This window comes from Manis javanica, chromosome 7, assembly GCF_040802235.1.
Source record: "Manis javanica isolate MJ-LG chromosome 7, MJ_LKY, whole genome shotgun sequence".
Classification (NCBI taxonomy): domain Eukaryota; kingdom Metazoa; phylum Chordata; class Mammalia; order Pholidota; family Manidae; genus Manis; species Manis javanica.
Window position 1 is genome coordinate 89,326,291 of NC_133162.1, and position 27,877 is coordinate 89,354,167.

The window sequence follows — 27,877 nt, forward strand, 5'->3', positions numbered from 1 at the left end:
TACTTAATAGATGAGTCCCCCTCCTCTTCTTCACCAAGGTTCTGAAATTCAATCATTTTACACCTTGTTTTGTACCTTGTTTTACCCATTGTGTTAGGCAGTTGTGGTGGTCCTTAATAATCTGGATGTATATGAATTAGTTTGAAATTTTTGTCAATAGGTGATAGTACTATCTGAATGACCTAGTTCCCAGAATTTCCATGGTAATTAAATCAAAACCAATAATACATGTAAAAATCCTTGTAATTACAGATAGTGCTTTATAAAAGTATGTGGCATGACAGACAGTGTCTGATTTCAGAGCATAAAGGCTATGCTGTGGTCTTTGGAAAGGTCTCATCCTTTTGTGCATGATGAATGCCATACTTCTGGGAAGAAGAATTTTGTCCTTTCTATCTCCTTTTCCCCATATAGAAAAGATGCTAGCATCATAAGGTAGATTAGAGACTTGGAAACCCCTGCAAAGCCACTTGAATTCCAAATGGCTAAAATAGTTTGAAGTGTGAACTGAACCAGTGCTTGCTGACATCATCTCATTTGCTACAATGCACAGGCCAACCTTGGCCTGCATTAGGGGGGAAAGGTTTGGAGACAGAGCGCCACAGTCAGCTGCAATCCTCAGACTGCACGTCCCCAGGAAAATACAGCGTATTTGCCCAAGTACCCACTGCGATTCTCCTAGACTGCTGAAAAATCTAAAACAATGTGAAAATAAAACAAATGTTCAGTAATCGGAGAAAGATAAAAAACCCTAACACTGAAAACCAAGAAGTCTTAGCACGCAGCACATGGCATCTGTGGGCTGGCAGTGCGGCGGCTGTGAGCCCCTCTGGCCCAGTGTGCAGAGGAGGCCACCTCGAAGAATGATGTGAGTTTTCAGCCCCTCTGGTGAGTCCTGACTCAGTCTCCCTCATGCACATCTGTTGGAATCTTATCTGAAGTAACTTAACCGTCATAACTCTTATGACAGGATAATAGATGGAGATGCCAGTGGAAAAATACAAATGATATTTGGAAGTAATCTTGTAATTTAAATGACATAAAAAACACATTTTACCAGGAGAGAAATTTTGACTTTATAAATTGACATTCATTGAGCACCTTCTATGTACTAGACACTGTGCTAGGTACTGAGAATGCAAAAATGAGTAAGTGTGACTAATCCTTGCTCTTGGTGAGAAGTGTCTTCCTTCTTTTGCCCATAGTGAGACCATTTAGAAGTGAAATGTTTTCATGTGAAAATTTTGACCTAACCTTCATGTATAAAGTTTATAAATGATTTCGCTAGTGTTTTTATTTTTAAACATATGGCTTGGTATCAGTAGAGGACCGGTCTATCAAGAGGAGAAAGTGCGTTATTACACTGAGTCTCCCAGTAGTTTCTCAATGCCTTTGAGGACATGTGAAGGATGTACTTTTATTCCCACTAAATTAATGGAAAAGAAAAAAATCAGTGGGATGGCTTCAGGAAAATGAGCTAAACATTTTAAAAAATTGAGTAAAACTTTTGTATCAAATGAGATTCCATGTAGATTAAAAATGTTTTAAATTTTTTTTCAAGGAGGAAGAAGAAAGAATCAGAATAGCAGTGCAGGAAAATATAGGTCAAGTTATATAATCTTTGTTGGGAAAGAAAAAATAATTTTCCAAGAATGACCCCAAAGTCAAAAATCACTAAAGAAACAACCAAATAGTTTTAATCCTTTAAAAATATAAACTTCAGTATTCTGATTCCCTAATGTTGCTCTCCACCACCTTGTATTTTTCTGACAGGTTTACCATGATGTTGAACCTGATAATAGTTACTAATTCATTCAAAACTGTCTGTAGAACCTGTCATGAGCCAGGGGCCACCGGGAGTGCTGAGAAAGCCCCAGGGAGCAAGGCTAACATGCTCTCGTCCTGGGCGAACCTTCCGAGGAAAGGACGCCCTTCTGTGAGGGGTAAATCCCAAACCCCTGCAAGGCAGATGGTGCCCCATCTGGAAGCTTAGCTTCTCTTCAGAGTTTGTTCACTAGTTGTCTACTTTGGTTAATTAAGTTACTAATTGTTCGATTAATCAGTCATGTTGCCTGAATCTATGGAGTGGCTCCCATAGGTGGGGTAAAGTGCTAAATGCTGAATGTGATGGAGAAGCACAGCCCTGGCATCCCAGCTGTAGTAGCAAGATAGTCATCCATCACACAGATTAGATGTACGTGTATAGTGAAGGAAAAGTATAGGGGACTGGGAGGGAGTATAAAAAGAAATCCTAATTTAGATTTGAGGGGAAAAGAAAGGCTTCTTTGAGGAATGACATTTAATTTGAGGCCTGAAGGATAAAGAGGTGCTTAGTCATCAAAGTGGAACAAGAAGATTCCAGGCATGAGAAAAAGCCACATGCATTGGCTAATGGGACAGAAAGGTCATGAGGACCTTGGGATTGTCCTAAGCAGAATTATGGGGCTTTGAGCAGCAGGGTGATGTGATTTGCTTTACATTTAAGAATGATTATTACCTCAGTTCATGCTGTTGGGTTTGGAATTGAAACCTATTTCTAGAGAATAAATCATGATATGTGTACATATTAGTACTAAGGACTTTGCAGTCTGAGATTTGATGCAGTAAAAAAGATGACAGGGAGAAATGCTCATACGAAAAAGCAATTGCCTATAATAAGGGGAGCTACCAGCCTGGATGTGGTCATTGTATTTTGCAGGGTTTCTTTGCTTTAGAAGCCTTAGGATGACAGGGCCCACTGAACTGAGCTGCACCATCCTGACATGGTGATAAACACATCTGGACCCTGTAGCAGGAAGCCGTGTATCCTTGCAGCTTACATTGTAATTTAAGATTTGAATTGGAGAAAATTATCTTCCTAAAGATAAAAAATATCCTCAGGATTTTTTATTAACTTTTAATTATTAGGAAGGACTTATTTTAGTAACATAAGCATCTAAATAAAACATAACCTGAAAAGCCTTTGAGAAAATTTAGTGTTCAGTCATAGTAAGTCATACATAAATTTGTAAATGGCATAGTTGGCAATCTTTTTCTCAAGGGCCTAATATTCCATGGAAAAGAGAAATAATAAGCTAAAGTAATTATCTTTTTATGGTCTGTTTGCATAATCAGGACATTACAGAAAGGCAGTTGTAAAATATTACAAAAATTTTCTTTTTAACTTGACTTTGTATAGATACTGAGACAGTTTGGGGATTTAAGAAACATATTTATCAGCTATTGCAGTTGTAAGCTTTCCTTTTTATTAGCTTTTCATGGTTGCCCCATAAGAAAGGATTAAGCTGAGTCTTCACGAATTCAGAATTCTGGAATTGTGCTTTTGTTTAAACTTCCTGCTACATTATTATTCATCTTTTATTTGCTTCTGTTCTACTTCCAAATATAAACATTTGAGACTAGTTTGATTTATCTGTTAAATGCTTTCTACAGTTAAAGATTGTAGCATTTCATTGGAATAAATTGCTAAACTTGGTAGAAGCATTCTAGAGACCTGTAAGAATTAAAGTGGAATGAATCTCCTTACAATGTAACAAGGTTAGCAGGGCCCAAAGTCCCAAGTTTGGAGTTGGTGATCTGGGGGTGTTGCTCTCTAATCTGTCATCCCTAGGTATTTATTTTAACTCCCTTTCCATGCCATTTCCCACCCCTTCTTTTGCTTAACATCCTCCTAAACACCAACCAGGGAAATTGTGCTTCGGGGTGAAACTTTACCAAAAATGTTTTTCCTTAATCTGCAGTGCATGCACTTGTGTGTGTTGGGATATGCAGACAGCAAAAATGCAATTGCTGTCTACTCATCAAGAGATTCAGAATTAATCAGGGGAAGGCATGGGGCAGTGGAGGTGGGGGCTTCTATTTCACATTTAAATGTCAGCAGTCACCACCTTTATTTCTTTTAGTGCCACAGGTGGTAAACTAAAGCTGAATTATGCAGCACAATCTGGCTTCCAGCTCAGTCTTTTTTGTGACTCAATAGGTGTTAACTAACAAAAAAATTAGGAAAGGTTTTGGTAACTTATAAACGAATTGGTTTGTAGTTCTCTAGAGTTCCTTTGATCCTTCTGAAGTCTGACACAGAGCTCCTTTGTAGCTGTCACCTTGTTTTGATTGTAACTACATACCCAATTATTGTCTTTTAAAGATCCAGGGCCTTCATTGTTCATATAAGTTAGTGTGGCCATATTGCATGCAGCTCCTGTGAACTCATTGCTCCAAAGTCAGGCAGCATGATGGTGCTTGCACACCAGCACTTCCTACAGCCTAAATTCCTTAGCCACATGCCTTAAAGTTGTGTTTATGATACAGTTTCACACATGCACTCCAGGTACCTCAGATGGGGGGAGAGTCTCACTGAAAAAGTACTTGCACTCACACATATTTGGAAAGGCATGGATGGTGAAATCAGAGTTTATTGGTGATTTTTATATTATTTGTAATTCATTGCTCTATGGGTTTCTGGGATGGATAAACTGACATTTTTATGGCAAACACATACTTGGTATCATTTTCTATAGTAAATCCTTGTATACTACAATAGATTGTGTCCTGCACTCAGATCATCTCTATGCCCACTCGCTGGAAAATATCATCTTCTATAAGTAAATGAAATGAGTATTTGAAAGTCTGAATCACATTCCCCCATCCAAAAGGCACCCAGTTCCTTCCATAGTGATGAGCTGTGCAAGTGTGTCTTTTAACTCAAATATTTTTCTAACAGTACTAAAGGATGAGATAGGCTTATAGTCTCATGATTCCCATATCTTGGCAGGAATTAATGAAGGTTGTTGTGTTTCTCTGAATTGATGACAAATGTCGATAGAACCCTGGGAATGTGTTTTTTTTTTACTTTTTATTAGGTATTATTGATATACACTCTTATGAAGGTTTCACATGAAAAAACAATGTGGTTACTACATTTGCCCATATTATCAAGTCCCCACGCATACCCCAATGCAGTCACTGTCCATCAGTGTAGTAAGATGCCACAGATTCACTATGTGCCTTCTCTGTGCTACACTGTTCTCCCTGTGATCCCCCACATCATGTGTACTAAACCTAATAACCCTCAATCCCCTTCTCTCTCCCTCCCAACCTGCCCTTCCACACCCCTCCCCTTTTGGTAACCATTAGTCCTATCTTGGAGTCTGTGAGTCTGCTGCTATTTTGTTCCTTCAGTTTTGCTTCATTGTTATACTCCACAAATGAGGGAAATCATTTGGCACTTGTCTTTCTTCACCTGGCTTATTTCACTGAGCATAATACCCTCCAGCTCCATCCATGTTGTTGCAAATGGTAGGATTTGTTTCTTTCTTATGGCTGAATAATATTCCATTGTGTATATGTACCACCTCTTCTTTATCCATTCATCTACTGATGGACACTTAGGTTGCTTCCATTTCTTGGCTATTGTAAATAGTGCTGCGATAAACATAGGGGTGCATCTGTCTTTTTGAATCTAAGTTGTATTCTTTGGGTAAATTCCAAGGCTGTGGGTTTGTCATATATGGCCTTTATTATGTTGAAGTACTTGCCCTCTATAGCCATTTTGTTGAGAGTTTTTATCATGGATGGATGTTGAATTTTGTCAAATGCTTTGTCAGCATCTATAGAGATGATCATGTGGTTTTTGTCCTCCTTTTTGTAGTTGTGGTGGATGATGATGATGGATTTTTGAATGTTGTACCATCCTTGCCTCCCTGGAATAAATCCTACTTGATCAAGATGGCTGATCTTTTTGATGTATTTTTGAATTCGGTTTGTTAATGTTTTGTTGAGTATTTTTGCATCTATGTTCTTCAGGGATATTGGTCTGTAATTTTCTTTTTTGTGGTGTCTTTGCCTGGTTTTGCTATTAGACAGATACTGGCCTTGTAGAATGAGTTTGGAAATATTCCCTCTTCTCCTACTCTTTGGAAAACTTTAAGGAGGATGGGTATTAGGTCTTCACTAAATGTTTGATAAAATTCAGTGGTGAAGCCATCTGAGCCAGGAGTTTTGTTCTGAGGTAGTTTTTTGGTTACCAGTTCAATTTTGTTGCTGGTAATTAGTCTGTTCAGATTTTCTGTTTCTTTCTGGGTCAGTCTTGGAAGGTTATATTTTTCTAGAAAGTTGTCCATTTCTTCTACGTTATCCAGTTTGTTAGCATATAATTTTTCATAGTATTCTCTAATAATTCTTTGTATTTCTGTAGTGTCTGTAGTGATTACTCCTTTCTCATTTCTGATTCTGTTTATGTGAGTAGACTCTTTTTTCTTGATAAGTCTGGCTAGGGGTTTATCTATTTTGCTTATTTTCTTAAAGAACCAGCTCTTGCTTTCATTGACTCTTTCCATTGTTTTACTCTTCTTAATTTTATTTATCTCTGCTCTAGTCTTTATTCTGTTCCTCCTTCTATTGACTTTGGGCCTCACTTTTTCTTCTTTTTCTACTTTCATTAATTGTGAGTATAGTGTTCATATGGGATTGTTGTTCTTCCCTGAGGTAGGCCTGTATTCCAATATACTTTCCTCTTGGCACAGCCTTCACTGTGTCCCACAGATTTTGCAGCATTGAATTATTGTTATCATTTGTCTCCATATATTGCTTGATCTCTGTTTATATTTGGTCACTGATTCATTGGTTATTTAGGAGCATGTTGTGAAGCCTCCACATGTTTGTGGGATTTTTCATTTTTGTTGCATCATTTATTTCTAGTTTCATACATTTGTGGTCTGAGAAACTGGTTGGTACAATTTCAATCTCTTAAAATTTCCCAAGGCTCCTTTTGTGGCCGAGTATATGATCTATTCTTAAAAATGTTCCATGTGCACTTGAGAACAATGTGTATTCTGCTGCTTTTGGGTGTAGAGTTCTGTAGGTGCCTGTTAGGTCCTTCTGTTCTAATGTGTCGTTCAATGTATCTGTCTCCTTACTTATTTTCTGTCTGGTTTATCTGTCCTTTGGAGTGAGTGGAGTGTTGAAGTCTCCTAGAATGAATGCATTACATTCTATTTCCCTTTTAATTCTGTTAGTATTTGTTTCACATATGTAGGTGCTCCTGTGTTGGATGCACAGATATTTATAATTGATATATCTTGTTGGATTGACCCCTGTATCATTATGTAATGTCCTTTTTTGTCTCTTCTGACTTTCTTTGTTTTGAAGTCTATTTTGTCTGATACAAGTCCTGCAATTCCTGCTTTTTTCTCCCTATTATTTGCATGAAATATATTTTTCCATCCCTTCACTTTCAGTCTGTGCATGTCTTTGGGTTTAAAGTGAGTCTCTTGTAGGCAGCATTTAGATGGGTCTTGTTTTTTACCATTCAGTGACTCTATGTCTTTTGATTGGTGCATTCAAACGATTTACATTTAGGGTGATTATCGATTGGTATATACTTATTGCTATTGCAGGCTTTGGATTCGTGGTTACCAAAGGTTCACGGTTAACTTCCTTACTATCTAAGAGTCTGACTTAACTCACTCAATATGCTATTACAGACACAGTCTAAAGGTTCTTTTTTCTCCTCCTTTTTCTTCCTCCTCCATTCTTTATATATTAGGTATCATATTCTGTACTCTTTGTCTATCCTTTGATTGACTTTGGGGATAGTTGATTTAATTTTGCATTTGCTTAGTAATTCACTGTTCTACTTTATTGTGTGGTTTTATTAGCTCTGGTGACAGCTATTAAACCTTAGGAACACTTTCATCTATATCAGTCCCTCCAAAATAGACTGTAGAGATGGTTTGTGGGAGGTCAATTCTCTCAGCTTTTGCTTATCTGGAAATTGTTTAATCCCTCCTTCAAATTTAAATGATAATCTTGCCAAATAAAGTAATGTTGGTTCAAGGCCTTTCTGCTTCATTGTATCAAATACATCATGCCACTCCCTTCTGGCCTGTAAGGTTTCTGCTGAGAAGTCTGATGTTAGCCTGATGGGCTTTCCTTTATATGTGTTCTTATTTCTCTCTCTGGCTGCTTTTAATAGTCTGTCCTTATCCTTGATCTTTTCCATTTTAATCACTATATATCTTGGTGTTGACTTCTTTGGTTCCCTTGTGTTGGGAGATCTATGCACCTCCATGGCCTGAGTGACTATCTCCTTCCCCAGATTAGAGAAGTTTTCAGCAATTACCTCCTCAAAGACAGTTTCTTTCCCTTTTTCTCTCTTGTTCTTCTGGTACCCCTATAATGTGAATATTGTTCTGTTTGGATAGGTCACACATTTATCTCAATATTCTTTTATTCTTAGAGATCCTTTTTTCTCTCTGTGCCTCAGCATCTTTGTATTCCTCTTCTCTAATTTCTATTTCATTCATTGTCTCCTCCACCATATCTAATCTGCTTTTAAAGCTTTCCATTGTATGTTTCATTTCTGATCCTGTGTTCTATAATGATTGGATCTCTGACTGGAATTCATTCCTGAGTTCTTGAACATTTTTCTGTACCTCCATGAGCATGTTAAGATTTTTATTTTGAAATCCCTTTCAGGAAGGTTCATGAGGTCAATGTCATTTGAATCTTTCTCAGGAGTTGTTTTCATTATCTTACTCTGAACCAGGTTTCTTTGGCATTTCATATTTGTATATGGCACCCTCTAGTGCCCAGAAGCTCTACTCTCTGGTGATGCTCAGCCCCTGAAGCAATGTCAGGGGTTGCCAGCAAGCTATCGGTGCCTGAGGGGAGGAAAGAGCTATTTCCTGCTTCTCAGGTACTATGCCTATCTCCACTGCCAGAACCAGTGGGCCAAGCACACAAGTATAAGCCTGTATGCTTTGCATTTGTAATTGCTGTCAACAGGTCTTCCCTCTGGCTGGCCTAACGCCAGGGTAGGGTTTGCTGGTTTGCAAGCCTGCTGGGGCTGGCTGGGAGAAAGGCACAGTAGGATGGATATCATGGAGGGGGTCTTTGGAGCTGTGTATCCAGCCAGGGAGCTGGAGCTCCTGAAGATCGTGCAAGTTCCCAACCTGCTGGGCAGAGTGCACCCAGACAATTTTGTCTACCTGTTCTTTCTCCTGAGTAGTAAGCTCTTTGCAATCCTTGCCCCTTTAGCAGCCCTCTTGCTGTTAGGAAGTCTCTCAGACTGCCCACCTTTATTTTGTTCCAGAGCAGCTGGATATGGATCCCTGCTTTCCACAAGCAGCTGGAATCTCAGTCTCTCCAGGAAGTCTGCCTGTCTTAGCTTTCCAAACCCCTAATCATGAGAGTACCATGCAAGCACCATGAAATGTAGGTTTGTGCTCCCAGAGCAGATCTCCAGAGTTAGGTATTCAGCAGTCCCAGGCCTCCACTCCCTCCATGCTCCATTTCTCTTCCTCCCTGCTGGTGAGCTGGGGTGGGGGAAGGGCTTGGGTCCCTCCTGGCCATGGCTTCGGTATGTTATCCTGTTCTGTGAGTTTTATGTTTTCTCCTGGTATATGCAGTTTGGTGCAGTCCTCTTTCCTGTTGCTCTTCGAGGATTAGTTGTATTAATTATATTTTCATATTATATGCAGTTTTAGGAGGAAGCCTCTGTCTCACCTCTCACACTGCCATCTTTAATCCAGTCCTCTCTGGAAGTGTATTTTTATAAGACTGCATTTGATGTGACAGCCCAGTCTGATACTGTTGGACTCATATAAAGTGAGAAATCAGAAAAAAATAATTTTGTCTAGAAGGAAACCTAACTGTAGTTGAATGTACTTTCGCTGAGATTAAAATAGGAAATGTTTAATATGTCACAATTAGAAAGCTTTTTGTACTGTAATCAAAAAGTAATTCCAAGGGGCTGCTTTTTTTAGTCCCACTTTGTTCAGTGTCATTATTCAGAGTTCCCTCAACCACTGAAAATGATAAGATTACAAATGAAAATTTACTGAAGCATAACTCTAGGCCAGGCATTCTGCTAGGTACTTCATTTACGAAATCAATTAAGACATGGCAACTACTCTTGACAATTCACAATCTAGTGAGAAGATTAGCATTAAATAAATACTTCCTCTAGAGTGAAAGGTACTATAACTGTAGAATTCACAGTGTACAGTGATGGCACAACAGAATAATATATCTTGCTTTAAACCTAAAGGTAATGATATAGAATGACTGGCTCAGTGTTTGGCAGGCACCTAATGGGCCCTCAATGCCTGGCAGTGGAGCACCACAGGTGGGGAAATGGTAGGGTTCTGCTCAGGAGCAGGGATTTTAAAAGTAACAAAACCAATTAAAAGTTGGTCTCCTTTTTACTGTCACCATGTGCCAACAATTTTAAACAATGTCAGTGATAAACCCTGCTCCCAGTGGGATGAGTGCCTTGAATGCCCAGCCCCTGGCAATCGTTTGTAGTGCCTGTACTGGGGCAGTGAGGAAGGAGGGGAAGGGGCCAAAGAAAGCCCCAAGGGCAGGCCCCCAGGTTCTGTAAAGTGATTAGGAGCTTCTCAAGCAGGAAATGTGGAAGGGCCTTCCAGAAGGCACTGGCACATAAAAAGCATGTAAAACAGCATAATATACTGCAGTCAAGGGGCAAATGGAAGTTATTTTCAATAAATAGTGATGGTCAATTAGGTATCCACAAGGAAAAAAAATATAGGTCTCAACCCCTATCTTACCCTATGTCATAGTCAGTTCTAGGTAGCTTGCAGATCTAAATGTGAACTATAAAACAATAAAGGTCTTCAAGGAAAGCATAAGAGAATGTGGTCATGATCTTTGTCTTTTAAACAGAACACAAAAGACTCTAAAAGGAATAAAAGAAATTGGAGCAAATTAAAACTAAGTATTTCTTTTCTACAAAAGGTACTATTAAGAGAGTTAAAAACAACCCATAAAGTGGGAGATTTTCCTCATCCATTTCTTTGACTAAAGACTCATACCTGGGAAGTATAAAGAACTCCTGAAAATCAGTAAGGAAAAAACATACAATCCAATAGAAAAAAGAACACAGCAATAGACCTGGAGAACATCTCACAAAAGTGTAAATGGCCAGTAAACATATGAAAAGGTACTCAACTGCATTAGTCATCAGGGAAATGCAAAATAAAACCATAATATGATATCACTCTACACCCACCAGTGTAGCTAAAATGAAGGTGAGAGAAAATGTTTTGGCAAGGATGTGGAGCAAACAGAAGTAACTTTTTGCAGTGATTGTGAGAGTGTAAATTGACACAATAACTTTGGGAAATTGTTTGGCAATATCTCCTTGTGCTTCCTATGTGAATGCTTAATAACTTATCAATTCCACACCTAGATAGATACTCCACAGAAATGTGCACATGTTCGCAAGTGTTCATAGCAGCATTCTTCATAATAGACATAAACTGTTAACTAACCCAATGCCCAGAAGCCATAGCCTGGAAAAATGATGTCTAATTCATAGAGTAGATTGCTATACAGCAGTGAAGATGAATACAGCTACACACAAAAATGGATGAATCTCACAAGTAGTATTGAACAAAAGCCCCAAAAGAACAGGAAGCCAGACTACACAGTGGTGGTCAGGGTCACGGCACTGGTTTCCTTGGGGACTTCAAGGGTGTTTCTTCATTAAGGTGATGGGGACATAATTCTACATGTGTGATCTGTGAGTGTTTCTCTATATAGAAAAAGTTAAATGAAAAGGTTTTTTAAAAACCAGCATGGCTAATTCAGGTAATAACCAGTTCAGTATAGAATATACATGGAAAATGGATGGAAAGTGATTTAGGGAGTTAGAAGGTGGCAGGTTATGGAAGGGGCCACATTACAGTACTTGGATGTGTTCACAGACACAGCGGGGAATGACTGAAGGATGTGAGCAAAAGAAATGCTATGGCTAGATTTGCATGTGAAGCAGATCATTGGTGGCAACAGGGCAGAGAAAACAGATGGCCTATAAAGAAGCTGGAACTAAGATCTCTCATTCATTACTCAACAAATATTTATTGAGGGATTACTATTTGACAACATTGGGAATACAGCAGTGAACAAGATAAAGTCTTACCCTCATGAAGTTTATGCTGTAGTGGGGAAAGCAGACAATAAATAAACACACAAATAAATAGGATATCAAGTTGAGATATGTTTTATAAAGAAAAATTCATCAAGGTGAAGAAATAGGTAGTGAAAGAAAGAGACTGTTTCAGAAGTGGTGGTCAGGAGGGGCCCCACTGAGGATGGACACTTAAACAGGATGAGGGAGAGAGCCCAGAAAATATCTGGAGGAGGAAGCCCCAGACAGAATGAAGAGCAAATGCAAAGCTTCTTTCTGAAAGGGAAAAAACGTGGCATATTTAGTATTCAAGGAACATCACCAAGAATGAGAGTGCATAATGGAGGAAGTGGTTGGAAATAAGATTGAAAAGGTAACCAGGTGCCAAAGTATTTAAGCTCTTCTAAGGCATGGTAAAGACTTTGGATTTTTTTATTAGTTAAGGGGCAGGCAGAGGCTAAATAACATAGCAAGTAATGCCAAATCTCAGTGGCTTAGCAAAATAAAAGCTTATTTTTTGTGCATACAAAGTCCAGTGGGAATGTGGTCAAAAGGTTTTTCCTAGTGACTGTCCCTTGCATAATGAAGGAACATGGTCACTTGAAGACCAGGCTTCTTCCATCCTGTGAATCTATCATATTGTGGTCTTAAGGTCACCCTTGAATCCTAACATTCTTGAACTAGCAGAGAGAGAGAACAAGCATGGCAGATCATGCACCTAGTTAATAACCATTTGACCTGGAAGTGATACACTTAACTTCTGCTCTCATTCTCTTTGCAGGAATGAGTCATGTGGCCCTCCTACATGCAAGGAATAACCAGGAAATGTAATTCACTTCCTAACATCAGCTTTATGCAATGGGAAGTATGAATCTTTGGAGATAAGCTAAATACAATTTGTTTGCCTCAGGTTTTACCATAATTAGGATGGAAAGCCATTGGAGATTAATAAGGGAGAGACAAAGTCTCATAAATCTTTCTAGTGGCTGGTTGGATTAGAGACTGGAGGTGTGGAGACATTAAAAAAGAAAGGAGATCAGTTTTAAGGAAGTTTCATTAGTCTGGATAAGAAATGATGGTGTCATGGACCAGAGTGATGGCAGCACAGGAAGAGAAATGTGATTAGATTTGGGATAGATGTTGAAGGTAAAGCTAATAAGATTTGCTTATAGGTCAGATACATTGGATATAAAACAAAAAGTAGTGAAAGAATTTTGACAATAAAAACTAGGTAGTTGGGCGGTGCCGTTTACTGAGATGATGTTCAAATGGCATTTTGCTTCTCGAATGGCATCTTCTCAGTTCTGCCAACCATGTCATCCTATTTTTCCATTGTAGTCCACATGAACCACTCTAGAACTGTTGATCCTCTTCACTGTACTCTGTTTTTACATAGCACTCATCACCTGTCACCTTCTGATAGATTACATAATTTACTTATTATATTGATAGTTTATTGTCCTATTAGAATATAAGCTCCATCAGGGCAAGGTTTTTTTTTTTTAATGTTTTGAGCACCAATTATCCCATGTGCCTAAAAAAAGATGTCCAGCATATAGCTGGCCCTGAGTAATGATTTGTGGAAATTAAGGTGAATACAGGGGAAGAGCAGGTGCAGGAGAGAGAGCATGGAATGAAGACCTTTGCTCAAGATGCTTATTAGACATTCTAGATGTGGTGAATAGGTAGTTGGATATACTGGTTTGGAGTCCAGTAAAGAGGTTGTGGGTAGAGAGATGCTTTTTTAGCAGTCAACAACATAATGATGGTACTTAAAGACATGGAATTAGATAAGATCATGTAGAGCATTACAAGAAGAAGAAAGCAACTACCAGGATCAAACAGTTCTGGGAGGTTAAGATGAGGACTGAGACTGGCCATCGGATATATCCAAAGTGGAACCAATGAACTCCTTAACAAAGCAGTTTCCTGGAGCATTTAGGATGAAGCTCTGATTGGGGTAGACTCAGAGAAAGGAAGAAAAGAAAGGCAAATAAATTGTACAGAAAGTGTATGTAACCAAAGCTCTTTTGAGATATTGTTACAAGGAGCTGCAAAGAAATGGAGTGGTGTCTGGAAAATATCCAACATCTGGATATAAAGGGCCAAGGGGCACTCTTTTTTTTTGAGGATGGAAGATATAACAGTCCATTTGTATTATGATGAGAATGATCTGGTAAAAAGAAAACACAGGTAATGCAGAATGGGCAATAACCTGCAAAACCGAGGAAAGTCCTTAAGTAGGTAAGAAATACTAGTGTCCAATGCACACAGTGGCAGGGTCAGGAAAGAGGTTTTATTTATACAAAAGACAACTGCAGGTTTTTGACAAGAGAATTGAGGATCTGAGCAGTGAAGATAGAAAGGGAGAAGTAGATATGCAAGGAGTAAGCACATAGAATCAATACAGTTTACTCCTGTAGAAAGGACAATCATCTAGAGGTTTGCAAACCTGAGCATATATCAAAATCATTTGCAGGTCTTGTGAAAATACAAATTACTAGGCTTAACCCACAGGTTTCTGACTCACCATGACTGGATCTGAGTATCTGCATTTCTAGCAAGTTCCCAGAGGTTATGCTCATATTACTGGTTCCTGTTAATCAAAGTGTGGTCTGAGAATCAGCAGTAGCAGCAGCATTTGGAAGCTTATCACACTTGCAGAATGTCTGGCTCCACTCCAGACCCACTGGATCTGATTCTGCACTTTAACAAGTGACTTATTTGCAGGTCAAAGTTTGAGAATTATATCTAGGACAGTGTTTTTTAGCCTTGTCCCCAGGTAATTCCAACATACAGCTATGATTGAGAAGACCTGACTTAGTATGACTTCAAGATATATTGCCTGCCTGCCTAAGTGAATGCAAGTGTCCCTAAATAAGAGAAAGAATGCATGAGGATGAGCAGGCATGTGGAGGCTGACAGTTCAGTTTGGGACATGTGGTATTTGCAGATTCCTTTGGGACATAAGATGAAGCTATTCAGTTGAGCATTTAGATTTGGAGGCCAGGAGAGCAATGGAAGATTGAGTTATAGATCTGAGTGCCATAAGCATGCAAATAATAAAGTTATGGGTGTTGAGAACATCAGCTCAAGAAAATCAGGAAAATAAAGAAAGAGATCCAAGGAAAGCAAGTGACCAAGATTTGGGAAAAAGGAGCCTGCAGAAGAAGTGGGAAGAGCAGTGTGAAAGGTTTGAGCCCAAGCAGGAGTTGATGGGATGGAGAAGCTAAGGACAGACAGAGTTTTAAAAAGAAGGAAAGATCAACAAGAATTTTTGCCCAAGAAAGATTCAGTATGACAGACTGAGAAGGTCTAGCTATTTGTGGGATAGGAGGTCACAGGTGACCTTGCCTCGCATGGTCTGGGTCAGGGTAGCAGCAAACACCCAGGGGAAGACATTGCAGCAGCACGTAGAAGATAAGGAACCAGGGGTGTCAGACATTGACAACCTGTGGAGAAGCTTGGCTGTGCAGAAGAGACAGAGTGAACACTGGCAGTAGGTGCCGGCTGGAAGGCACATTTTCAGTTTGGCAAAGACTGGAACCTTGCCACTTGCCATTAGGAAAGAGCTATTGGTGAGTTGGGGGGAGTGACCAGTGGACTGGGATGTCAGGAAGAAGGGGCCCCACCTTCGGAGGAACAAGAACGTGATGTGAATATAGATACATTTGTGATTGAAGGGTAGGGTGGTGAGGCATTCTGGGCAGGTGTGTCTAACTAACCCTCAATTTTCTCTAGGAAGTAGGGGTCAAAGTCATTTGCTTGGATGGAGTGGGAGCGGGATTGTGATTATTTGTTTTTCTTACTTCAAATATGCTTTCACAACAGATTAAAAAAAACCCTTTTATCTGTATGTAAAACATATGTATGCCTAGATTTCATGAATTACATATTATTAACTTCATTAGCTATGGAATAACCTATTTCCAAATCTACACCAGAAAGCATTACACATTAACCATTAACAATACCCAAAATATAGTTCCTGCCCAACATCTTTACTTTTTTAGCTTAATTCTCCTCCAGCTCTTCTTCCCTGTTTCATTTGTCACTAAAATTTCTTTTTCTTTTCTTGGTAATTTCTCATTGTATCTCTCTTCTACTTAGTAAGGTCATCGTTATGGTATTTGTCCTTATTATTTCTCATGTCACAAAGTATTTCCACTCTGTGCACTCTCATTATTCCTATCTCATTCAAATACATTCTTTTTTTTTTTCATTTTGGTATCATTAATCTACAATAACATGAAGAACATTATATTTACTAGACTTCCCCCTTCACCAAGTCCCCCCCACAAACCCCATTACAGTCACTGTCCATAAGCGTAGTAAGATGCTGTAGAATCACTACTTGTCTTCTCTGTGTTGCACAGCCCTCCTTATGCCCCCCCAACATTATACATGCTAATCGTAAGGCCCCCTTACTTTTTCCCTACCCTTCTCCATCCCTTCCCACCCATCCTCCCCAGTCCCTTTCCCTTTGGTAACTGTTAATCCATTCTTGGGTTCTGTGATTCTGCTCCTGTTTTGTTCCTTCAGTTTTTCTTTGTTCTTATACTCCACATATGAGTGCAATCATTTGGTACTAGTCTTTCTCCGCCTGGTTTATTTCACTGAGGATAATATCCTCTAGCTCCATCCATGTTCTTGCAAATGGTAGGATTTGTTTTCTTCTTATGGCTGAATAATATTCCATTGTGTATATATATCACATCTTCTTTTTCCATTCATCTACTGATGGACACTTAGGTTGCTTCCATTTCTTGGCTATTATAAATAGTGCTGTGATAAATATAGGGGTGCATCTGTCTCTCTCAAACTGGGCGGCTGCATTCTTAGGGTAAATTCCTAGAAGTGGAATTCCTGGGTCAAATGGTATTTCCATTTTGAGGTTTTTGAGGTACCTGCATACTGCTTTCCACAATGGTTGAACTAATTTACATTCCCACCAGCAGTATAGGAGGGTTCCCCTTTCTCCACAACCTTGCCAACATTTGTTGTTGTTTGTCTTTTGGATGGTGGCGATCCATACTGGTGTGAGTTGGTATCTCATTATGGTTTTAATTTGCATTTCTCTGATAACTAGTGATGTGGAGCATCTTTTCAAGTGCCTGTTGACCATCTGAATTTCTTCTTTGGAGAACTGTCTGTTCAGCTCCTCTGCCCATTTTTTATTTGGATTATTTGCTTTTTGTTTGTTGAGGTATGTGAGCTCTTCATGTACTTTGGATGCCAACCCTTTATCGGATCTGTCATTTATGAATATATTCTCCCATACTGTAGAGTACCTTTTTGTTCTATTAATGGTGTCCTTTGCCATACAGAAGCTTTTCAGTTGATAGTCACACTTGTTCATTTTTGCTTTTGTTTCCCTTGCCCGGGTAGATATGTTCATGAAGAAGTTGCTCATGTTTATGGCCAAGAGATTTTTGCCTATGTTTTTTTCTAAAAGTTTTATGGTTTCATGACTTACATTCAGGTCTTTGATCCATTTCGAATTTACTTTTTCTTTTTTTTTTTTTGAGAGGGCATCTCTCATATTTATTGATCAAATGGTTGTTAACAACAATAAAATTCTGTATAGGGGAGTCAGTGCTCAATACACAATCATTAATCCACCCCCAGCCTAATGCTCGTCAGTCTCCAGTCTTCTGAAGCATAACAAACAAGTTCTTACATGGTGAACAAATTCTTAAATAGTGAATAAGTTCTTAAATGGTGAACAGTACAAGGGCAGTCATCACAAAAACTTTCGGTATTGATCACTCATTATGAACTATAAACAATCAGGTCAAATATGAATATTCGTTTGATTTTTGTACTTGATTTATATGTGGATATCACATTTCTCTATTATTATTTTTAATAAAATGCTGAAGTGGTAGGTAGATGCAAGATAAAGGTAGAAAACATAATTTAGTGTTGTAAGAGAGCAAATGTAGGATGATCAGGTGTGTGCCTGTAGACTGTGTTAATCGAATCTAGATAGGGGCAATAAAACCTCCACGGATGCAGAAGATTTCTCTCAGAACAGGGCGGGGGAGGTTCTAAGACTCACCTCTGTTGATCCCCAGTTTCTCACCTGATGGCTCCCCTGTGACTCTACCTGTCTTAGGTTGTTCCTCGCTTAAGGAATCTTACCCGTCTCTGGCTAACCAGTCATCTTCTGGGGCCATACAGGGAAATGTAAAGTTGGTAAGTGAGAGAGAAGCCTTATTGTTTGAAAAGGTTAGCTTTTTACTTCTTTGCATATTTATGCCCTGTGTCTTCTATGCCCAGCATTTGTCTTGAGGTATCTTTACCACTTGGAAGAATTATGATACTCGGTAAATTCGATAGGAGGCATGAATTCTATTTGAGTTGTAATTAAGAAGGAAGAAGAAAAGCTATAGAATTAGCAGACAGAAGAAAACATGGGAGGATTGATTATTTCTTTGACTTATCTTCTTGTAGAGTAACTTAAGCATGTATAGGTTTTAAACTACTAATTAAATTGCACACACACAGTAACATAGTAGGAGTACAGTTACATAACCAAAGCAGACCTACAATTACCAGCCATCTCCAGTGAAACCAAGAAAACCAGTTAGGCACCTTAGGCATTTGTGAAAACTTATCTATGATATGGTGGATATTGCCCAACTGAACTTGAACAGTCTAAGAGAAATCAGACAAATTAAAACAACCCATTCCTGGGAACTGTTCATATCCCATATGTTCTTTTAACAGTAGATAGTCTGTAGTTGTAAGATTTTGGAGCACTACAATTTGCACTTCTCCTAATTCTTGGTTGAGTTCCAACAGTATAGATCCAGTCAAATTTGTTGTTTTACTGTATGCACAGGCCAGCTTAGCTATCTCCTTCTTCATTCCCATGGCAAGTCCAGGAACCAGTGGGATGAGTGCACCCACAGCTGTAGCAGCGCCTGGATCTTTGTTGAGGTTTTTTGATGATCATCTTCTGGTATGAGTCTTCCAGAGAGTGCTGATGTTGGAAGTTCTTCATATCGTATCTTAGTTCATTTTCTGGGTAGCCAAATTAGGCTTTGATCCTCTGTATAAACACAAACAGACCCATTGCCCACACTTTGATATGCCCTTTATACCATTGTATAGAACTCATTGGAGGTCACCACACAGGAAGTGCTTTTTTTTTTTTAAGAGAAAGGAATATTATCAGAAAAGTGTACCTCCATAGCCGATCATCTGACACCCTTTAAGTGATCAAAATTAAGGATATTTAAAGCATGCATTAATCATTGATTTACAGTTAGTTTTATCCTATCAGGGAGTAATCCCCCTTTTCTTTCTTTCTTTCTTTTTTTTTATCTTTAATCTACACTTACCTGAAGAATCTTATGTTTACTAGGCTCTCCCCTATACCAGGTCCCCCCTATAAACCCCTTTACAGTCACTGTCCATCAGCATAGCAAAATGTTGTAGAATCACTACTTGTCTTCTCTGTGTTGTACAGCCCTCCCCTTTCTCCCTCCCCCCATATGCATGCTAATCTTAATATGCCCTTTCTTCTTCCCCCACCCTTATCACTCCCTACCCACCCATCCTCCCCAGTCCCTTTCCCTTTGGTACCTGTTAGTCCATTCTTGGGTTCTGGGATTCTGCTGCTGTTTTGTTCCTTCAGTTTTTCCTTCGTTCTTATACTCCACAGATGAGTGAAATCATTTGGTATTTCTCTTTCTCCGCTTGGCTTATTTCACTGAGCATAATACCCTCCAGGTCCATCCATGTTGCTGCAAATGGTAGGATTTGCCCTCTTCTTATGGCTGAGTAGTATTCCATTGTGTATATGTACCACATCTTCTTTATCCATTCATCTACCGATGGACATTTAGGTTGCTTCCAATTCTTGGTTATTGTAAATAGTGCTGCGATAAACATAGGGGTGTATCTGTCTTTCTCAAACTTGATTGCTGCATTCTTAGGGTAAATTCCTAGGAGTGGAATTCCTGGGTCAAATGGTAGGTCTGTTTTGAGCATTTTGATGGACCTCAATACTGCTTTCCACAATGGTTGAACTAATTTACATTCCCACCAGCAGTGTAGGAGGGTTCCCCTTTCTCCACAGCCTCACCAACATTTATTGTTGTTTGTCTTTTGGATGGTAGCCATCCTTACTGGTGTGAGGTGATACCTCATTTTAGTTTTAATTTGCATTTCTCTGATAATTAGCGATGTGGAGCATCTTTTCATGTGTCTGTTGGCCATCTGTATTTCTTTTTTGGAGAACTGTCTGTTCAGTTCCTCTGCGCATTTTTTAATTGGGTTATTTGATTTTTGTTTGTTGAAGTGTGTGAACTCTTTATATTTTGAACGTCAAGCCTTTATCGGATTTACAAATATATTCTCCCATACTGTAGAGTTCCTTTTTGTTCTATTGGTGGTGTCTTTTGCTGTACAGAAGCTTTTCAGCTTAATATAGTCCCACTTGTTCATTTTTGCTGTTGTTTTCCTTGCCCGGGGAGATATGTTCAAGAAGAGGTCACTCATGTTTATGTCTAAGAGGTTTTTGCCTATGTTTATTTCCACGAGTTTAATGGTTTCATGACTTACATTCAGGTCTTTGATCCATTTTGAATTTACTTTTGTGTATGGCATTAGACAATGGTCCAGTTTCATTCTCCTACATGTAGCTGTTCAGTTTTGCCAGCACCATCTGTTGAAGAGACTGTCATTTCACCATTGTATGTCCATGGCTCCTTTATCAAATATTAATTGACCATATATGTTTGGGTTAATGTCTGGAGTCTCTAATCTGTTCCACTTGTCTGTGGCTCTGTTCTTGTGCCAGTACCAAATTGTCTTGATTACTATGGCTTTATAGTAGAGCTTGAAGTTGGGGAGTGAGATCCCCCCTACTTTATTCTTCTTTCTCAGGATTGCTTTGGCTATTCGGGGTCTTTGGTGTTTCCATATGAATTTTTGAATTATTTGTTCCAGTTCATTGAAGAATGTTGCTGGTAATTTGATAGGGATTGCATCAAATCTGTATATTGCTTTGGGCAGGATGGCCATTTTGACGATATTGATTCTTCCTAGCCAGGAGCATGGGATGAGATTCCATTTGTTAGTATCCTCTTTAATTTCTCTTAAGAGTGTCTTGTAGTTTTCAGGGTATAGGTCTTTCACTTCATTGGGTAGGTTTATTCCTAGGTATTTTATTCTTTTTGATGCTATTGTGAATGGAATTGTTTTCCTGATTTCTCTTTCTATTGGTTCAGTGCGAGTGTATAGGAAAGGTACAGATTTCTGTGTGTTAATTTTGTATCCTGCAACTTTGCTGTATTATGATATCAGTTCTAGTAGTTTTGGGGTGGAGTCTTTAGGGTTTTTTATGTACAATGTCATGTCATCTGCAAATAGTGACAGTTTAACTTCTTCTTTACCAATCTGGATGCCTTGTATTTCTTTGTTTTGTCTGATTCCTATGGCCAGGACCTCCAGTAGTATGTTAAATAGCAGTGGGGAGAGTGGGCATCCCTGTCTAGTTCCCGATCTCAGAGGAAAAGCTTTCAGCTTCTCGCTGTTCAGTATAATGTTGGCTGTGGGTTTATCATATACGGCCTTTATTATGTTGAGGTACTTGCCCTCTATTCCCATTTTGCTGAGAGTTTTTATCATGAATGGATGTTGAATTTTGTTGAATGCTTTTTCAGCATCTATGGAGATGATCATGAGGTTTTTGTCTTTCTTTTTGTTGATGTGGTGGATGATGTTGATGGATTTTCGAATGTTGTACCATCCTTGTATCCCTGGGATGAATCCCACTTGGTCATGGTGTATGATCCTTTTGATATACTTTTGAATTCGGTTTGCTAATATTTTATTAAGTATTTTTGCATCTACATTCATCAGGGATATTGGTCTGTAATTTTCTTTTTTGGTGGGATCTTTGCCTGGTTTTAGTATTAGGGTGATGTTGGCTTCACAGAATGAGTTTGGGAGTATTCCCTCCTCTTCTATATTTTGGAAAACTTTAAGGAGAATGGGTATTATGTCTTCTTTGTGTGTCTGATGAAATTCCGGGGTAAATCCGTCTGGCCCCGGGGTTTTGTTCTTAGGTAGTTTTTTGATTACCATTTCAATTTCTTTGCTCGTAATTGGTTTGTTTAACTTTTATGTTTCTTCCTTGGTCAGTCTTAGAAGGTTGTATTTTTCTAGGAAGTTGTCCATTTCTTATATGTTTTCCAGCTTATTGGCCTATAAGTTTTCATAGTATTCTCTAATAATTCTTTGTATTTCTGTGGGATCCATCATAATGTTTCCTTTATCATTTCTGATTCTGTTGATGTGTGTTGATTCCCTTTTTCTCTTAAGAAGTCTGGGTAGAGGCTTACCTATTTTGTTTATTTTCTCAAAGAACCAGCTCTTGGTTTCATTGATTTTTTTCTATTGTCTTATTCTTCTCAATTTCATTTATTTATTCTCTTATCTTTATTATTTCCTTCCTTCTGCTGACTTAAAGCCTTATTTTTTCTTCTTTTTCCAATTTCGATCATTTTGATATTGGACTATTCATTTGGGTTTGTTCTTCCTTCTTTAAATATGCCTGGATGCTATGTACTTTCCTCTTAAGACTGCTTTTGCTGCATCCCACATAAATTGGGGCTTTCTGTTGTTGTTGTCATTTGTTTCCATATATCGCTTGATCTCTATTTTAATTTGGTCATTGATTCATTGATTATTTAGGAGCATGTTTTTAAGCCTCCATGTGTTTGTGAGCCTTTTTACTTTCTTTATACAATTTAGTTCTAGTTTTATACCTTTGTGGTCTGAAAAGTTGGTTGGTAGAATTTCAATCTTTTTGAATTTACTGAGGCTCTTTTTGTGGCCTAGTATATGGTCTATTCTGGAGAATGTTCCATGTACACTTGAGAAGAATGTGTATCCTGTTGCTTTTGGATGTAAAGTTCTATAGATGTCTGTTAAGTCCATCTGTTCTCGTGTGTTTTTCAGTGCCTCTGTGTCCTTACTTATTTTGTGTCTGGTGGATCTGTCCTTTGGGTTGAATTGTGTGTTGAAGTCTTCTAAAGTGAATGTATTGCATTCTATTTCCTCCTTTAGTTCTGTTAGTATTTGTTTCAAATATGCTGGTGTTCCTCTGTTGGGTGCATATTTATTTATAATGGCTATATCCTCTTGTTGGACTGACCCCTTTATTATTATGTAATGTCCTTCTTTATCTCATGTTACTTATTTGTTTTGAAGTCTATTTTGTCTGATACTAGTGCTGCAACACCTGCTTTTCTCCCTGTTGTTTGCATGAAATACCTTTTTCCATCCCTTGAGTTTTAGTTTGTGCATGTCTTTGGGTTTGAGGTGCATCTCTTGAAAGCATATAGATGTGTCTTGTTTTTTTATCCACTCAGTGACTCTATATCTTTTGATTGGTGAATTCAGTCCATTTATATTTAGGGTGATTATTGATAGGTATGTACTCATTGCCGTTGCAGGCTTTAGATTCATGGTTATCAAAGGTTCAAGGTTAATTTCCTTTCTATTAAGAGTCTATCTTAACTCTCTTACTATGCTGTTACAAACACAATGTAAAAGTTCTTTTCTGTTTCTACTCCTCTTTCTTCCTCTTCCCTTCTTTATATATTAGGTATCATATTCTGTACTTTTTGTCTATCTCTTGATTGACTTTGTGGATAGTTAATTTAATTTTGCATTTGCTGAGTAATTAGCTGTTCTACTTTCTTTGCTGTGGTTTTATTTTCTCTGGTGACAGCTGTTCAACCTTAGGAACACTTCCATCTATAGCAGTCTCTCCAAAATGCACTGTAGAGATGGTTTGTGGGAGGTCAATTCTCTCAGCTTTTGCTTATCTGGAAATTGTTTAATCCCTCCTTCAAATTTAAATGATCATCTTGCCCGATAAATTAATCTTGGTTCCAGGCCCTTCTGCTTCATGGCGTTAAATGCATCATGCCATTCTGTTCTAGCCTGTAAGGTTTCTGTTGAGAAGTCTGATGTTAGCCTGATGGGCTTTCCTTTGTATGTCATCTTATTTCTGTCTCTGACTGCTTTAAACAGTCTGTCCCTATCCTTGATCTTTTCCATTTTAATTACTGTTTGTCTTTGTGTTCTCTCCCTTGGGTCCCTTGTGTTGGGAGATCTGTAGATCTCTGTGGCCTGAGAGACTATCTCCTTCCCCAGATTGGGGAAATTTTCAGCCACTACCTCCTCAACAACACTTTCTATCCCTTTCTCTCTCTCTTCTTCTTCTGGAATCCCTATAATGTGAATATTGTTCCGTTTGGATCGGTCACACATTTCTCTCAATATTCTTTCATTCTTAGAGATTCTTGTTTCTCTCTGTGCCTCAGCTTCTTTGTGTAGCTGTTCTCCAATTTCTCTTTCATTTATCATCTTCTCCACCATATCTAATCTGCTTTTAATTCCCTCCATTGTCCTCTTCAATGATTGGATCTCTGACCTGAATTCATTCCTGAGTTCTTGGATGTCTTTCCGTACCTCCATTAGCATGTTGGTGATTTTTATTTTGACCTCACTTTAAGGAAGAGTCATGAGGTCCATATCATTTAAATATTTCTTGGGAGTTGTATTCATAATTTTACTCTGTACCAGGTTTCATTGACATTTCATATTGGTATATGGCGCCCTCTAGTGTCCAGAAGCTCTATTCTGGAGCTGCTCATCCCCTGAAGCAATCTCAGGCATCACAGGGGACCCTTCTTCCCGGCTGCTGTGCCTGTGTCCACTGCCTGAACCAGTGGGCCAAGTACACAGATATAAGCTTTTGTCTCAGAGCAGCGGATATGGATCCCTCCTTTCCAGAAGTGGCCGGAATCCCAGTCTCCCCAGGAACTCTGCCTGTCCCAACTTTCCAACCCTGTAATCAGAAAAGTATGATGAAAGCACCATGAAATGTAGGTTTGTGTTCCCAACGCACATCTCCAGAGCTAGTTATTCAGCATTCTCTGGCATCCACTCCCTCCGTGCTCAGTTTCTCTTCCTCCCACCAGTGAGCTGCAGTGGGGAAAGACTTGGGTCCCTCAGTGCCACAGCTCTGGTGCGTTACCCCATTCGGTAAGGTCTACTCTTTTCTCCAGGTGAATGCAATCTGGTGCCATCCTCTTTCCTGTTGCTGTCTCAGGATTAGTTGCACCAACTATATTTTCTAATTGTATCCAGTTTTAGAAGGAAGCCTCTCTCTCTCCTCTCACGCTGCCATCCAAATAAATTCTTTTCAAGTAATATTCCTGAGTGCCAATCCTCTCCTCATATTTTAATCCAATAAAGACAGCTTTTGTGTTTTCAAGTTCTTAAGATAATATATTCTCCCAGAGAAATGTACACCATGAAAAACAAAGCAAAATACCAGTTCTCAGTTTTGTGTATGTGGCATATGTGAGTGTTTGTGCTGCGTCCTGAGATCAAATGTTGGAAACAGGTACTTTGTCTCCTAATTCTGGATAAGCTGTATTAAAACGGGACAGCCTATTTTATGCCACTGCTGTATCACTCTGCACAGTGTGTGAACTGTTTCCCTTATATAAGTTGGTTCATTTGTGACCCACATAATGTAAAAACTACATGGATCTCTTGGTTCTCACTAATGACTGGGCTCTGAGTTTAATTATAAATTGCTGGAGAATGTGATTCCAGAAGTTTGATGGAGTCTCCTGCGCCCTTTGCAGATTTGGACGTTGAGGCTCACTATGGAGAGCATCAAGTCCCTGGCTAGTCTGGCTCATTTGCCCAGATATAGGCTGGTGGATTGTGGTTCACCTCAGCCTCCCAGTGACTAGCAAGCAGAGACCTGAACTGGGCCTTCCTGAGGTTCCTGGGCCTGAGCCTGGTGTGTTCTTCTCATGGAGGGGGAAGCAGAGAAGAAGCCCTGCTCTTGTTCTGCAGCCTTGTAACAGGGACTCAGTATTCCTACCCAACAGCCCCTGCCCAGAATCTTGGCCTAAGGAAGTTTGTGCTCTGACCAGTTGGACCAGTTCTGCTCCTCCTCCCAAGAGAGAAAAATAGTCAGAGACCAGCCAGGATCAGTTCTGCTTCTCCTCCCAAGACAGAAACATAGTCAGAGACAGGACAGGAGGCACTGCAAGCATGCATTCCACAAACCCCAGCATGGGCTGGGAAGAGCAGCTTTCTCCTCTGTCATGAGTAGTAGGAAAGAGAGGCCATCACTTCTCCAGGAGCAGACTCAGAGGATGGTCAGGCCACACAAGACCAATGCTCAGAAAGAGGAAGTTCCTGGTGCCTGGCCTCGCGGTCATCACTGGCAGATCTGAATGCAAACCCGGATGGGTCTGACTTAGCCCCTCAGCCCTTGGGGGACAGACCGCTCTCTTTAGGGTGCTTCCTTCCTTGTGAAGGATCACAAAAATACAATGCATTCATAGCAACAGAGAGTTGGGGATCAGCTTTCTCTGGTGTTTGTATATTGCCCAGGGATTGATGGTGGATTTAAAGACACAAAGAGGGAGTGGACAGCTCAGAAACCGCTCAGTCTCAGGTGTGACTCCAAGCTCAAGAGCAGATGGGCCCAGGAGCATCTTCCAATTTCCTCACTTCCTAATCTTACTCTGAGATGCCCTGGTGTTATATGACAGCTCTTTTCATTGTATCCAGAAATAATTTTGTACAGAAAAATTAACTGGCACACTAGTCCATATTACCATATATTATTATTGTAGAAACAAAACTAAGAGTTGCTTCCTGGAAAGAAAATTGTTATGTGGTGTCTAGTATCAGAGTTCTTGATCAGCATCAGCATCTTTTGAATTAAAGGGTGGGCATCATTATTACATGTACTTAAAAATAGTTTGATCAGTTAGTTGCTGTTCTAAGTGTTTTATGTGTTTCTTTCAGATATCGCCCACTTAATGTGGTTTGAAAGACTCTATGTTTGGCTTCACTGTTTTGAAAAATATCTATTGTACCCAGCAATAATTTTGAATGCCCTCACTATTGATGCATTTTCGATAAGCAATTACCGGAGACTCGGTACCCAGTAAGTAGCTAATAGTTTATTCTCATAATGATTTGGATCACAGCATTTTCAAAATCTAGCAAATTTTCTTCTAACAGGCTACAGCAGAAGCCAACTTCTATTTACTAATTACTGACCATGTGAAAGGAAACCGTGGTGGTCTTTTACCCAAACTCATGACAGCTAGATGGTTTTTGTCGAGTGACTGGTGTGCAAATGAAGTTAGGTCTGCTTGAAGTGATGTTGTGAATAAATGTCAGTGGATTTGAGACTCATCCTACAAAAGCTCAGTCAGTGAGCCTTAATAAGATGACGGAAGCACAGTGTGATTCCAGGGCCCCTGGGGCTCTTACTATCATGCCTAGAGCCTTACGCACTGCCTCCTGTCATCTCATTTAGCAAATGCTCTATCATTTTGTGCTTGAGGGAGGGGGAAATTAATCACTGTCACTGCTCTCTCTGCATTTATCAGAGAAGCCTCATAATTACAAAAAAGGAGCACAGAGACTTCATGCTGTTAAGATGGCCATGTTTTTTAAAAGAATTAACAATTTGTGGTAGAGTTATTGGTCTCATATATTAAAATTAACTCTGCATTTACAAATGGAAATCTTGTGGATCTGTTGTTCTGACAAAAGGTTGACATTTTTGGTTGAATACATTAGAGCAGGAGGATGCCAAAGAGAATATTCCCCAGGTTTGCTTAGTAGTTATGTTGCTCAAGAATTGTGTGCCCAAGTCACCCCCAATGCATAATCCCAAGCACACTAATTCCAACCTCATCTTCCTTTCAGGGTGTGATGAGGACAAATTAATAAATATATGGCAAAGGTTGAGCAAGCTAAGATAAAAGACATTTGATATTCTGTTGGACTTTGAGTAGATCAATAGTCACACAGAGCAGACACTAAATGAAATGATCCTACAACCCGCCTGTACTTACCACACTCTTCCTTTTT

General features: G+C 39.2%; 1 protein-coding gene across 5 annotated transcripts in view; it reads left to right on the forward strand.

Moving 5' to 3' along the window:
- PCNX2 (pecanex 2) overlaps nt 1-27,877 on the forward strand; it is a 402,596-nt gene that overhangs the window by 220,446 nt on the left and 154,273 nt on the right. For all 5 annotated transcript variants that reach the window (XM_037017074.2, XM_037017075.2, XM_037017071.2 and 2 more), the window contains one exon: nt 26,798-26,939. In XM_037017074.2, the coding sequence (XP_036872969.1) occupies nt 26,798-26,939 (142 nt within the window). The remainder of the gene's footprint in view (nt 1-26,797; nt 26,940-27,877) is intronic.